The sequence below is a fragment of the Colias eurytheme genome, chromosome 2 (assembly GCF_061535395.1).
Source record: "Colias eurytheme isolate Ceu_HAF_F1 chromosome 2, ilColEury1 Martin Lab GWU primary, whole genome shotgun sequence".
Lineage (NCBI taxonomy): Eukaryota > Metazoa > Arthropoda > Insecta > Lepidoptera > Pieridae > Colias > Colias eurytheme.
In genome coordinates this window covers 93874-108316 of record NC_142981.1, presented here as the reverse complement: position 1 = coordinate 108316, position 14443 = coordinate 93874, and the positions used below count along the sequence as shown (strand labels likewise).

The window sequence follows — 14443 nt, the reverse complement described above, 5'->3', positions numbered from 1 at the left end:
CAGTTACTAGACTGGAACCGACTGCCAGATTGCGGGAACAACTGGCTCCACATGTTGAGCAACTAACAATAGAATAAATAGATCTGGTGAAATTTGCGTGAAATATGAATATCTGATTGTTCGTAACAGCTCTGCTCGAAAGTAAAGAAAACTAGACAATTGAGCCTTCTATGTATCCGCAATGTTGAATCTAGTCTAGATAAAAAGGTAATAGAATACATTTGTTTAATAGAAATATGAAAATAATAAATGAAATTTATGCTGTTAATAACGGCTGAACAATGAACATGCTGGAACTCAATTGTTAAAATCTATGTATACCATGTTTTTTGGCAAATAAATTAATTTGAATTTGAATTTGAATAGTTTTAACACAACAAGTTAATGCTAATTACCATACTTCACGCATACAATAAAACAAAATTGAGTTGAAAACGTGAGTTTTACTTATCACCCGGATATTGTGGGGGCTGGTACGAAGTTGTGATCAGCTGAACGAGTTTAGGTTTTGTCATGATAAGCACTGAAATAAACGATTACTAATTTCCTTTTTAATAATTTTGCTTGATATTATAAACATTTTCCACAATATTCTTACAATTTCAGTCAGTAGTAAGTAAAACTGCATGTAACAATTCATATATAATTTTGAATTTCACTAATTGATTATTATTTTGTTTCAGATGACAGCAGCAGACAGCGTGTTAAATCAGAATATGAGGTGAGTTCAACCTTTTAAGCTCACCTTTTAAATAGTGACATGAGTGGATGAGCTATTTTAGATGGGATGGAAGTATTGTACGAAACTTAGACTACAATACTTATATAAACTCATCTGATGATAACAACCAATTACATGATTCACCGCGAAATTGTTTGTGTGAGTGCGATACTCGCAAAAAGCTGCGTATCGGCGCGGGCGATCCGTTTGATGTGGCCTGTGGCGGGCGCGCACAGGCCGAGTCGTGACTCCGTGCGCTCTCTTGGGGACGGGTCGCGAGTCGCGCGCCGCGGCGGCTCCAAACTGAGCCGTCCGTCGAACACAGCGCCTCGTTGCCCGTAAATAGTGCACTCGAAATGCTTCGCCGTGCTTGATTCATCGATGAAAGCGCAGCTTTCCAGTTTCTATTAACGTTGGTAATTAACGCGATGACACTATTTATTTAATTACCAGGCTCGGATATTAAACGCAGCATCTGTAGTGTTTCCCTATTCGATGTTTTAATTTGTTAAGCTAATCTTCTTTTATATATAAAAATGAATCGCAAAATGTGTTGGTAAGCGCATAACTCGAGAACGGCTGATCCGATTTCGATAATTCTTTTTTTATTATATTCCTTGAAGTACGAGGATGGTTCTTATGTAAAGAAAACGTAAATATTATGTACCACGGGCGAAGCCGGAGCGGACCGCTAGTATTATATTTTTGATAAGATCGAAAGATAACATGCGTCCTTGGTTTTGGGATCTCATTTCATGTGTAGATCGAAAGGTTTATACTGTAGGTACATGTATAAAATATTAAAAACATTGCTGTTTATTGTCGATGTCTAAAATGAACGTCCTTTCATAATAAAAGTGTGGTCACGACTCCCGAGCTAATTACAGATAAAATTATTAGCTACATGAGCCCTGGCCTTTCTGGGCTCGATGTTCATGCCGACCCTATTGCTCCATATTGGGAGCAGCTGATGAAACTTGTAGTAAAGTCAGTCAAAATTCACGAGTCGAGGGTCGACCACACAAGGCATCTTGTGGCTACCGACTCTGTATAATTTTATACATTTTGCACAAAAGATACCCATGCGACAAAGCAATAATGAAATCTCACTTGCTTGTAAATGTGATGTGATGATTGAAAATGCTTGCTGCTCATATACATGACGTATATACTGTAGATAACCTGACTAAAACCTACAATACTGTAAATCGGTTGAATGAAAGAGAGCAAGTAAACCGCGGAAATGTAGACTGGCTGTTGACACGTGTCGAGCGGCCTCAGCCGGGAACGGGACCCAGAGTTACGAGCGGCGCGCGCCATCACTCTTGCACCTGACAGCCGCCTGATGCGCGCACCCCTCCGCCCGCGCACCCCTTGCCATTCGCGAAGATTCACCCCCTGTCATGAGAACAGTTACTTAACCTGATTCAATAACTGCGAGACCTACAGAGATGCATTAAAAAGAAGATTTGAAATTGATTAAATTTCTTATCACGAAGTTGAAGGTAAGAACAATGATTGATTTTTATTCAGTCAAAAGTTGACAGACGTCTGAAGAGATTAAACTGGTTGACTGATACCCCTTAGAATTATGTCGGTGCTTCTACACCAAATTTAAATAAGACATAGCACATTGTTATCGCTTCAAATTGAAGGATTTGTAATTTATTACATTTTTACATACAGATTTGTATATTTTTTCATTTGACGTATGTGATGTTATGTGCGCAAGAAACAATTTCGCCAAGAAACAATAGAAAGTTGTATCGGAAGCAGCTAAGACAATTCCGAGATATAGTGTTCGTTCGGTACGAGTGTGGCTTGGAAGTGTACTGGTAATTAAATTCAATTCCTGATTTAACATGTCCGTGCTCGGTTACCTAACACACCACTATGCGGTTAAGTAAGCTATCATTTATTTACAGTTAATGAAGCGGTTCTTATGTCTTGGTTTTATTTATCACGAGTACTTCGATCTGGCTCAATATGAAGTGAGGCAAGGTATTCAGAACTCCTAAGATTTAGAATCAAGTCAGCGTTCCTAATTATTTAACATGGTGTTCGTAGTTCTGTATTAGTGCAACTAGTTTTCAAGGATACCTTCTGGGTTCAATCACATCGCCTGCGGTGAATGAAATGTAACCCTACCGATTGCGAGTGGACGTCCCTCCGGTGGCGGCCGGGAGGCTGGCAGCGCTCCTCGCCGCGGCCGGCTGTGCCGCAGAAACACGCAGAGCCACTCGATTGAGTCTCGCTAGTCGCTGTCATAGGCATCGATTGAGCGAAAGTGAATCGATTATTATTATTCTTTGCGCATGTAATATATAATATTATGATGTTTCTTTCTTATAATTACGCCTGTTATGCTTTTATTTGCATTCCATTTCAGCTTGATAAGCGTTTAATACTGTCCATTGACCCGCGGTATTATTGTGGTATTTTGCATAAAAAGTCAAACCGTTTTATATATCTCCTCGAGTAATGGAAAATGTTTAATGAATATCATTAACTGCCTCAAAGCGCAAGTGCGCTTAGGGCGAGCGTGTAATACAAACTCGAATTAATTTAAAAGTAATCAATCACTGCGTACATAAAGCTGACAGTAATTTGATAGAAGCAGATGCATTAGCGGGAAATTTAATAAACATATCGACGTCCCGTTAGTGCTCATGATAATATGATAGCTTGTGGCGAATTAGCGACAGTACGCCAAGAGTGCGCCGACCTGCCGCGGTCGCCAGGAATAGTTTATATTTATCACTACATAGTATAAAACAAAGTCGCTTTCCCTGTCCCTATGTCCCTATGTCCCTTTGTACGCTTAAATCTTTAAAACTACGCAACGGATTTTGATGCGGTTTTTTTAATAGATAGAGTGATTCAAGAGGAAGGTTTATATGTATAATAACATCCATTAAATAGTGGAGAAGTACTGTTATTTTCGAGATTTCTAATGTGATGTAGTAAAAAATTACATTTTTTCCGCTTACATTGCAAACGCAGGCTGAACCCTACGAGTTTTATCAAAATAATGTACTAAGTATTATACACATTGAAAAGGTCTACAGAAAAGTCCGCGATGGTATATGTCTATCTCTTATGGATAACCCACAATAACTTTTTTTGTCATTTACTTTTTACAACAAATTATGGCTAATTTTCGAAGCGATTTTAACCAATACAGCATTAATCCTTAACCAATTAAATACCTTGAATACATTGTTCATTTAATATAGATCTATATGGCCCTTTACACCGTATGATTTAAGTGAATATTTTCGAAGATATTACAGATTTAAAAATTGCGGGACGTAGCGATTGCGGCGGTACCGGCCGGCCGCCCGGCTATACTATATTTTATACCCGTGCGAAGCCGGAGCGGGCCGCTATGTTTGTAATTTTTATATACAACGTTCACAGTTTTTCTGTAGTGTATTTAGTATCAGCATTGCACCCGTGCGAAGCCGGGGCGGGTCGCTAGTTATTTTATAAAACCTTGTTTAGATATAAATTACATGCAATTGTTGAATTTGTGTTGTGTTGCATAAATTATTACGTTTAACACACGCACACTTCCGGCTCTACTTGTATTTCTGTCGCCATACATTCGTTGCTCATTATGTTTACATTATTGTTCCTTTCTCTCTTTTGTAAACTTTCATCGCCACACCGGCCGCGGGCCGCGGCAGATAGCGATCTCCGAATCGATCTGTTGACTGTTACTAAAACAACAATTAATTCGTTACGCCCACTTTGTCGGGGCGCGCATAACAGCGATGACGTCATAGTAACGAACATTATATTATATTACTTATCATAAAAAAACAACATTTAATTATAATATGCAAACGTATACCTTACCGTAACGGCTAGTGATTTGGGTATATAAGAGTTTGATGGATTCATAAAAAGACGGAATGTTTATTGTGGCTTTGACGATGGCATTTTCATTTATACAGGGTGTAATCGTTAAGTGTGCACAGGCGATTTTTCCGTAAGTACCTATTACAGATAACAAAAAACTTTAAACTGATATCGAAAGTACTTAACCTAATGAGTAAAATAGTCGTAATAAATTTTTAAAAATGAATCGAGAAATATCAAAAAAATTATCTTTAAACCCTCCCATCTTTCTTTTTCTTTTTTGGTTTTATGCTTTAATTACTTCGCATATTTGAAGTGGCATTTTCCACGCTTTTTCCGGACATTTTCACGAATTTTCCGGATATTTTCCGGGGATTTTCCGAGCATTTTCCGGGCATTTTCCACGCTTTTTTCGGACATTTTCACGCATTTTCCGGATATTTTCCAGGCATTACCCAGGCATATTCCAGGGATTTTCCAGGCATTTTCCACGCTTTTTCCCGGACATTTCCACGCATTTTCCGGATGTTTTCCAGACATTTCCCTGGCATTTTCCGGTTACTTTCCGGGATTTTCCCAGGCATTTTCCGGGAATTTCCCAGGAATTTTCCGGGGATTTTCCGAGCGTTTCCCGGGGATTTTCCGGATGTTTCCCAGACATTTTCCGGACATTTCCCTGGAATTTTCCGGGGATTTTCCACGCATTTCTCAGACTTTTTCCGGACATGTCTCAGGCATTTTCCGGGGTATTTCCAGGCGTTTTCCGGACATTTTCACGCATTTTCCGGACATTTTCACGCATTTACCGGATATTTTCCGGACATTTTCACGCATTTTCCGGATATTTTCCAGACATTTTCACGCATTTTCCGGATATTTTCCAGACATTTTCCGAGCATTTCCCGGGGATTTTCCGGATGTTTCCCAGACATTCTCCGGGGAATTTCCGGATATTTTCCGGACATTTTCACGCATTTCCGGGGATTTTCCAGGCATTTTCCGGATATTTTCCGGACATTTTCACGCATTTTCCGGACATTTTCACGCATTTAGTTCATTTTCACGCAGGCTTTAGTTTCCCCAAATTTTAAATGTATTATTTTACTTTTTCAATAAAGATATTCTTATTCTTATTCTTCTTATTCTTATTTACCGGATATTTTCCGGACATTTTCCGAGCATTTCCCGGGGATTTTCCGGATGTTTCCCAGACATTTTCCGGACAGTTCCCTGGCATTTTCCGGGGATTTTCCACGCATTTCCCAGACATTTTCCGGACAATTCTCAGGTATTTTCCGGATATTTTCCGGACATTTTCATGCACCTTCCGGACATTTTCACGCATTTTCCGGACCTTTTCCGGACATTTCCACGCATTTTCCGGACATTTTCACGCATTTTCTGGGTATTTTCCAGATATGTTCCAGGCAATATGCAATACAGGCAGGTTATCTGTAATACTTACGGAAAAATCGCCTGTGCACACTTAACGATTACACCCTGTATATAGGGAATGGCTGACGACAATATTGTATTATGATGTCAAACGGAGAGTGAGAAAAGGTTTTTTTTTTTTATAATAGTTAAGTTTAATGATAGAAAACGTTATTGCCGAGTTTTGAGGAAAAATGTTAAATAAATATTGTTCCAATTGGAATCGTTTTTGAATTCTTTAGATAATGAGGATGTGTCGCAAATCGCAATGATCTGAGTGCTAAAGATTAGGTGTCGTCAGTAGGCTTGTTAATGCTTGTTGTTTGATTTATCGTCTGCATTGTCTGCATTGTCTCCTAATTAGATAATCTGTCTGGGAATTTTTATAAATGTTATAGTCAAATCCCGAAGCACAATCTCTTCGCGGAAGGACCGGTTTATCTTAGGTTTGGCAAAAGCCATCGGGCAATCCTCGAAATACATTTGAATTTCACTCGTGGGCGTAGGCGAATGCATATAGAATATAGGCATTGCGCGCGCATTAAGACGCCTCAGCTAGACTGACGAAAATTGTTTAGTAAAAGGCGGAAATGTTCAATTTATATGGGCTTTGACAAAGTCATTATGCCAGACCAGAGGTTTGACCAGTCCAGCCTATGAGTGCCCAAGCTTCGGGGTTTGACTATAACATATACACAAAAATGTCGGTAGGGAAGTACAACCAACATATTATATCCCCTGAATATTGTTGAATGACTAGAAACTCAATCTACTTTTTTGAAACGTCGTCAAGAAGACTGTTGAAGCGGGGATCATAATTCTATGTAGTTAAAAAAAACACAAACCTAATATTATAATCTACTTGATCGAAACTAACGACTATGCTAAATAACGTTCAGTCAAGACGTAGAACGTTACATTCAACAACTTGACGCGTTGTCCTTTAGCCCTTCAATTAAATGTCATTCAATGAAGGCGCTAGTCATAATTCAATCAAATGGCAGATTCAAAAAGATGACTGCGACATATATATGTATGTATACAGTCTATATTATGCAGTGACGGCTCACATTTTTTATCTGGTCTTTTCTTCCAATTTTAAAAGCGTGTCCTTATTCGAAGAACTGTCTGCACATGGTTATAATTATAAATCTCATCTCCAATGTTCGTCAGTTAATTTCTCATAAAATTGTTAGAATGTTGCAAGTAGGCATATAAATGTGTACAGTGTACACATTATGGTAGATATTTTAGCAAATTATACGAGTAATTAATTTGCATTTCAGTTTCTCTGAAATGTATATGTCCCCTGCCCGCGCAATGAAACAGCAATATAAAGCGAGTGTAATGTCTCGAGCTCAACACGCTCGACCTGGCGCCGCTCGCTCTTGGCCATTTTTACGTTTCATATCTATCTACTATTCTTAATTAGCGAAATCTTGTTTCATATTATATTTTTGGAATTAATAACGCTATGTTAATTAAGATATTCACAAGTTTTATGCCGATTCATCATTATTTAAGATCAATGTTCATGTTATACCTACATATTTCCAAAACATAATCTAAGAAGAACTTTCTATGCATAGGTAGTCTATTATTTATGTATTTAAACAAAAAGTTCATAATAGATGCCGTGTAGTTCGTTATTCAAAATTTTTTAAAGAATGACAATTTTAAGAATATTTCATAGGAAGATAGGAGGATTTTCAAGGTGGAATAAAGTTTTTGTTGGAATTAATAATAAGAGATAAGGTGAATACGTCGAAACGTGTCGTAGACGACTAGCAGCTCGAAGATCCGAAGCGGAGGCTATCAGCGGCCGAGCGCGTACGCTGATAACGCGAGATCACAATCAGCTCGGTTAACTGCCTGTGTCTAATCGCATCTCCATCTCCGCACTGATTAAGCGCATCCAGCATTTGTCACAGCGGGTTCGTTCTGCCAATTTTGTGAATGTTCACGAGTACCGTTCCGGCTTCCTTCGCTTGCGAGCTATATGTGATTCTTTCGATCGTGGCGCTTTGAACGTTGATTATATCATTCTAATGACCATATTCCAGTTTCGCGTGGGGATTTATAGCCGTGTCTCGAGTTTGATACGACGTTATTCCATTGTTACCGGTGTACGAGTGCTAAAGATCACTCCCACGGTCCTATCCGTAAATGGTAGCCCATTGTCCGCTCCCAATCTCTGAAATAATTCTTGACCTTGTTTAGCGTTTGCGCGCTCCGGCCGCGCCATGATTGCCATCGTTTTGGGATTTTGACTTTCAATGCGCGTAACGGGTGGGTGTGACCGAGCGGCATTTGTTATTTTAATGCTAATATAGCACTGAGATCTTTGGGTTAATATTTCAATGAACTATAAAGTCTTCTACTAATATAGTTGATCAATCTACATAATATATTTATGGGTTCATGTTGTTGAGAATATTTTTAAATGTGCTTTTTTTGGTAAATAAATAAGTTCAATCTGGTTATATTTTTGAATCTCTCCGAACTGCTTGCCTTATTCCGGGTGTAGCCCATAGGGTCACAAGAGTGAAGCAGGCGCGCGCGCACGGTCAAGGCCAGGCGCGATGTTACTGGCGCGCGAAAGTTCAGCGACCACATCGTATCGCAACACGTATCTTTTATAATATACGTGCCTTTATTGCATTCAGTAATGTAATATGTACAGTGTTAGGTGATAGACGTTAAACTAGTTTCAATTGTTTGATTTTAGATGTTATTCAAGAATTGTGAATACACTTTCGACTTTCGCAACGACCTGGATGTTAGTTTTAAATGTAGGTATATTTTTAATTAAAGCCCTGTGATTTAATTTTTTTAACATATTACGAGATTTTCGAGTAGCATCAATATCTCTTCTTGGTCTTCGTGCTTTTCAAGTCTAAACATCGATATGCTTTCCATCACTTATCAAGTCGGCCATCGTTTCACAAAAACGTGTCTTTCTCACTGTATGTATTTGAGCTTAATTTCAGGTACAACGAAGAAAGTATCGAGTTTTGTTATGGCTATAGGATCGGTAGGGTATTGCACGTGGATTGTGGAATTCGTGCGGTCGGTCTGCGGAGGCGCACTAGTCATATTAATAGGTATTAGGTTCGCCACATGCTTTTCTTCTTGTTTCATTTAACTACTGCTTGTTGCTAGTTGCTACTAATGATACTGACTACAATATAAAATTAAGATTACATTCAAATAAGATAAAGTCAAATTATTCTCATGATTTTCCTTATTATACTACTTATGTCTTTGTAGGTCCTATTGATGTGAAGTTAAATGTGCTGCATTCGATAAATTGTGTTATATATTTTGGTATCGTTTTTAACGGTCGATGGGCGCTCGTTGAGTTTAATTTAAATGAGACCGGTCTGGTATCGGACCATCTTCGTCATCGATTGCTTTTCCGTTGCCAAAAACCGGTCGGACGTGTGTGTGTGGGGCACCACCGCACCACCGCACCAGCTCCTCTGCCCACTGTCCAATCGCTAGGGTTGACAAGCTACGATATATTATTATAATCAAATCAAACGTAGGTATATATGAATATGCAACGTTAATATGGTACAATTGAGTTATTTGTTGATACGGCTGTTGACAACTTATCGCAAGGTGATTATCGTCTTGCGTCAATATTATTTTCATTGTATTAGATCATTTTCTGAAAGTCACGGAGAAAGGAGGAAAGTATTGAATGATAATTGTTATCTGAGTGAAAAGAAAATGTGAGTGAGTTTAAGCGTTCTTGTTTTTGTTATGGGCAGTTTAATTTGTGGCTTTATAACACGCCTCAATCCTAATTCGTGCGTTACGTTTCATTTACTGCTCTTAAATTTTCTAAACGAAACCAGTATTTACGCGTTCGACTTCTTCTTCTCTTTTTTCTTACTTTCGATCTGTACATAATATTTAATAAGCTGTGCGTGTCGGCCCTGCGGCGCGCGTGGCGGCGACAGGGTGCCACCGACCGTTAGGCGTTAATATTGTTGCGACTGAGCGCTGCGCGGTGGCTGCACCACTGTGGTGTCATCCCAACAACAAGGGACTCCCTTGTCACACGCACGCGCTAATCGACTTCAATTCTTATCAGCTTTTGCACTTTAATTCTTCTTGTAACTGTTTCTATGAATGATGCAATAAATGCTTATCATGCCTACGTGTCGTCCTGTGGTGTCGTCAGTACTTTTGTATGGAATTATTATTTGGTGAAAATCTTGTGATGTGCGGAAGGTATTTGTGGCACAAAAAAATGTATCCGAGCTGTGTGCGGTGTGAACCAAAGAGACAGTTGGAGACCTCTGTTTGCTAAATTACGTATTCTCACATTAACTTGCAGAGAAATAGGTAGGTATGTTTATTTGTAAAATATCACCCGGAATATTTTAAGAAGAAAGGAGAAGCAAATTCGCTTATGTTGACAGAATTAATTGCATTTCCCAACATGTAGAATCAACAAAGCTAAAAATAGTGTATATATTATATGACTATTAAAATATATTATATAATAAAATACCGGTCAATTTCCAACTACCAGTAAATCTTTTCAAAAAAATACTGACGAACTGGTTTATGGTCAAACAATTTTATAACACTAAAGAATTTATGACATTGAAGAATTAGTGAAAAGTGCATTGTGTGTACATTTAATTAAATAAGTTAATTTGTTTTCTGTTTAAATATGTATTTGCACACCCAATCAATGGGCGGCCTCATAATAATATTGTAACCAAAAAATCTGTAATTTTTAACTACATTCTTCTGAATAAATATAATTTGAATTTGAAAGGTAAATATTTTTTGATATGTAAGTTGGCGTTCTGTGGAAGAGAATGTGAAAGAATTATTTATTATTCGTTAAGTTTGTTCAAGTATGTAAACTGTAAAGTATTACTCATGGTTTATTTTAAGGTCTCATTTGTCTTCGCGAGTGCGTTTTCGCATTTTTAAAGCCTGCATTCCTCCTGTAATTAGTCACATGCTCCAGGTTATACATATTGCATTCGATCAGCTGGTCGGATGATGTTAGTGTTTGCGATCAGCTGTTCATTTAACGCGGTAAAAAGTAGTGTTTATAGTTTTAGCTGCGGTCGTCAGCGATAATAGGGCGCAGCGCGTGCCTCGGTAATGCTCGTTTTTGTGCGGCAGCTGCGGCGCGGCATGTTCGTGGCGTTCCTGCTCATGCTGCATAATGTTGTTGCCGACATCGCTCACACCACCTTGATGTGACATTCCTGGATGTGCAATTTACTTTTTCTAACTATGTTGTGTGCTCCAGAAATTTATAGACGCATGTGATGACATTAAACATTTTCCTTTATTAACAAATTCCATAACATTAAAATAATCGAGAGCATCATATTTACATTGTTATATTTTTAAGAACACAATAAAACTAAATTTCGTAGTTTTATTGTGTTCTAAAAAATAAAGAATACAGATAGAAAACCGCCAATAGAAAATTCAGTTATACATAAAATCGCAGTTGCTTTTACGCATGTCGCGACCCTCTTTAAACTTTCCATGCATTCCTTAAGGGTGCTATAACAGATTTTTAACAAAAACCGCTATTTTACGGTACAATTTTAACTCAAAGCACTTACACGTGAGAACAAAGTAATATCTTAATTTAAAGATAATATATTCAGTTCTACGATCATCTTATAAAAATTGTACGACGTCATACAAAATTGTCACTGAAATACGATTTTCCCAGCACAATGATCGCATAAAATGCAAAAAAATTGGGTCTAAAACGGTACACTTTTAAGAAAATTAAAAGCCTAATCTATCTTCTTACCTATAAATTATTGAGGGATATATAGTCCTTTATAGATTGTGATAATTTTTTTGTATCTAAATCAAAATTTTATTTCAATTATAAGCTAAATTAAAAATACTTGTCGATTTCTTCATACATTTTGCTCTCGCGGGTCGTCAGACCGCGCTCAGAAGCGCTCTTGGAAGGACGGGTGTATCGCTCCTCGTCCCAAAAATAAAAACGAATTAGAAAAAGATTATTGTGCGTATACTGTCGTTTTCGTGATTTGAAATATTTGATACTTTATAAGAGTAAACTGTATAAGTTTCATATTCCAGTTATTTGTAATTTAAAATTATGTTTTAAAAATTATGTTGACTGAGATCCTCTTTTTTTATGGGTTGTTGAACGGATTGGTGGGGTAAAGCAATTTGACAAAACTTAAATCCAAAATGGCGCCGACGAAAATTTGCCATCTTTTCGTCATGGGTGTCATTTTCATGGTTTTTGGGGTAGCTATTAACTAATATGAGGTCAAAACTAAAATCCAAGATGGCGCCGACGAAAATTTTACATCTTTTCGTCATGGGTGTCATTTTCATGGTTTTTGGGGTAGCTATTAACCAATATGAGGACAAAAATAAAATCCAAGATGGCGCCGACGAAAATTTTACATCTTTCCGTGATGGGTGTCATTTTCATGGTTTTTGGGGTGGATATTACGCAATATGAGGTCAGAACTAAAATCCAAGATGGTGCCGGTGAAAATTTGACATCTTTTCGTCATGGGTGTCATTTTCATGGTTTTTGGGGTAGCTATTAACTAATATGAGGTCAAAACTAAAATCCAAGATGGCGCCGACGAAAATTTTACATCTTTTCGTCATGGTTGTCATTTTCATGGTTTTTGGGGTAGCTATTAACCAATATGAGGTCAAAAATAAAATCCAAGATGGCGCCGACGAAAATTTTACATCTTTTCATCATGGGTGTCATTTTCATGGTTTTTGGGGTAGCTATTAACTAATATGAGGTCAAAACTAAAATCCAAGATGGCGCCGACGAAAATTTTACATCTTTTCGTCATGGGTGTCATTTTCATGGTTTTTGGGGTAGCTATTAACCAATATGAGGTCAAAAATAAAATCCAAGATGGCGCCGACGAAAATTTTACATCTTTCCGTGATGGGTGTCATTTTCATGATTTTTGGGGTGGATATTACGCAATATGAGGTCAGAACTAAAATCCAATATGGCGCCGGTGAAAATTTGACATCTTTTCGTCATGGGTGTCATTTTCATGGTTTTTGGGGTAGCTATTAACCAATATGAGGTCAAAAATAAAATCCAAGATGGCGCCGACGAAAATTTTACATCTTTCCGTGATGGGTGTCATTTTCATGATTTTTGGGGTGGATATTACGCAATATGAGGTCAGAACTAAAATCCAATATGGCGCCGGTGAAAATTTGACATCTTTTCGTCATGGGTGTCATTTTCATGGTTTTTGGGGTAGCTATTAACCAATAAGAGGTCAAAAATAAAATCCAAGATGGCGCCGACGAAAATCTTTGTTATTTTATTTTAGTTTACTTCTTTATTATTAAGAAAATTACACCTATGACGAAAAGATGTCAAATTTTCGTCGGCGCCATCTTGGATTTTGGTTTTAACCTCATATTCGTTAATAGCTACCCCAAAAACCATGAAAATGACACCCATGACGAAAAGATGTAAAATTTTAGTCGGCGCCATCTTGGATTTTAGTTTTGACCTCATATTAGTTAATAGCTACCCCAAAAACCATGAAAATGACACCCATGATGAAAAGATGTAAAATTTTCGTCGGCGCCATCTTGGATTTTATTTTTGACCTCATATTGGTTAATAGCTACCCAAAAAACCATGAAAATGACACCCATGACGAAAAGATGTAAAATTTTCGTCGGCGCCATCTTGGATTTTAGTTTTGACCTCATTGGTTAATAGCTACCCCAAAAACTACCCACACTTGCAAATGTGTTTGCTACGTAGGAAAAGTTCAGATTTAAGAGTATCCTAGGTAATGTGTTATGTGACGAATACCTATAATTTATTTCATTCCGACTATTTTTCGGAATAACATACATTTACTAAGAATTGTATACAATGCCGGATTTAATACAGTGCCGGTAACATCATATGTATGATAATAATTCTACATTTCTTAAAAAGCTTTGATATTGTATACAATTCATAGATTATTATTCAATGAAATAATGTTGTAAAATAGTCACACTTTTTTAAGTTGTTTGAATATACTAACATACTTATTAGGATCGTACCTACTAATAAAAGTAACAAAATGAATTTTTAAAGTTCCTAGTAATCTTCTGTAATCAATTTCAATAAAAATACATAATATCAAAAATTAAAAATAATATCAAGTATGAAGATGGTCTATAAAATGGAATGCGCTATGTTTACGTGAGCGTGATATTGCCGCGAACAAAGTTACGTCGTTAGATACCTAAATTTGAGTAACGCAGATTTGTGACAGCGTCCTTAAGTATTGCAAGGGTCAAGGGCACAGTACCTTTTTCGTTTGCTTTCTAAATTATAATAGATACATAATTCAAAAGAAATAATTCAACATTTATACGTAATACGTTAAT

At 37.4% G+C, this 14443-nt stretch overlaps 1 protein-coding gene across 5 annotated transcripts in view; it reads left to right on the top strand.

The window, feature by feature from the left end:
• Positions 1-14443, top strand: part of spir (spire type actin nucleation factor) — a 120604-nt gene that overhangs the window by 54674 nt on the left and 51487 nt on the right. For all 5 annotated transcript variants that reach the window (XM_090109939.1, XM_090109914.1, XM_090109896.1 and 2 more), the window contains exon 2: positions 684-721. In XM_090109939.1, the coding sequence (XP_089966065.1) occupies positions 684-721 (38 nt within the window). The remainder of the gene's footprint in view (positions 1-683; positions 722-14443) is intronic.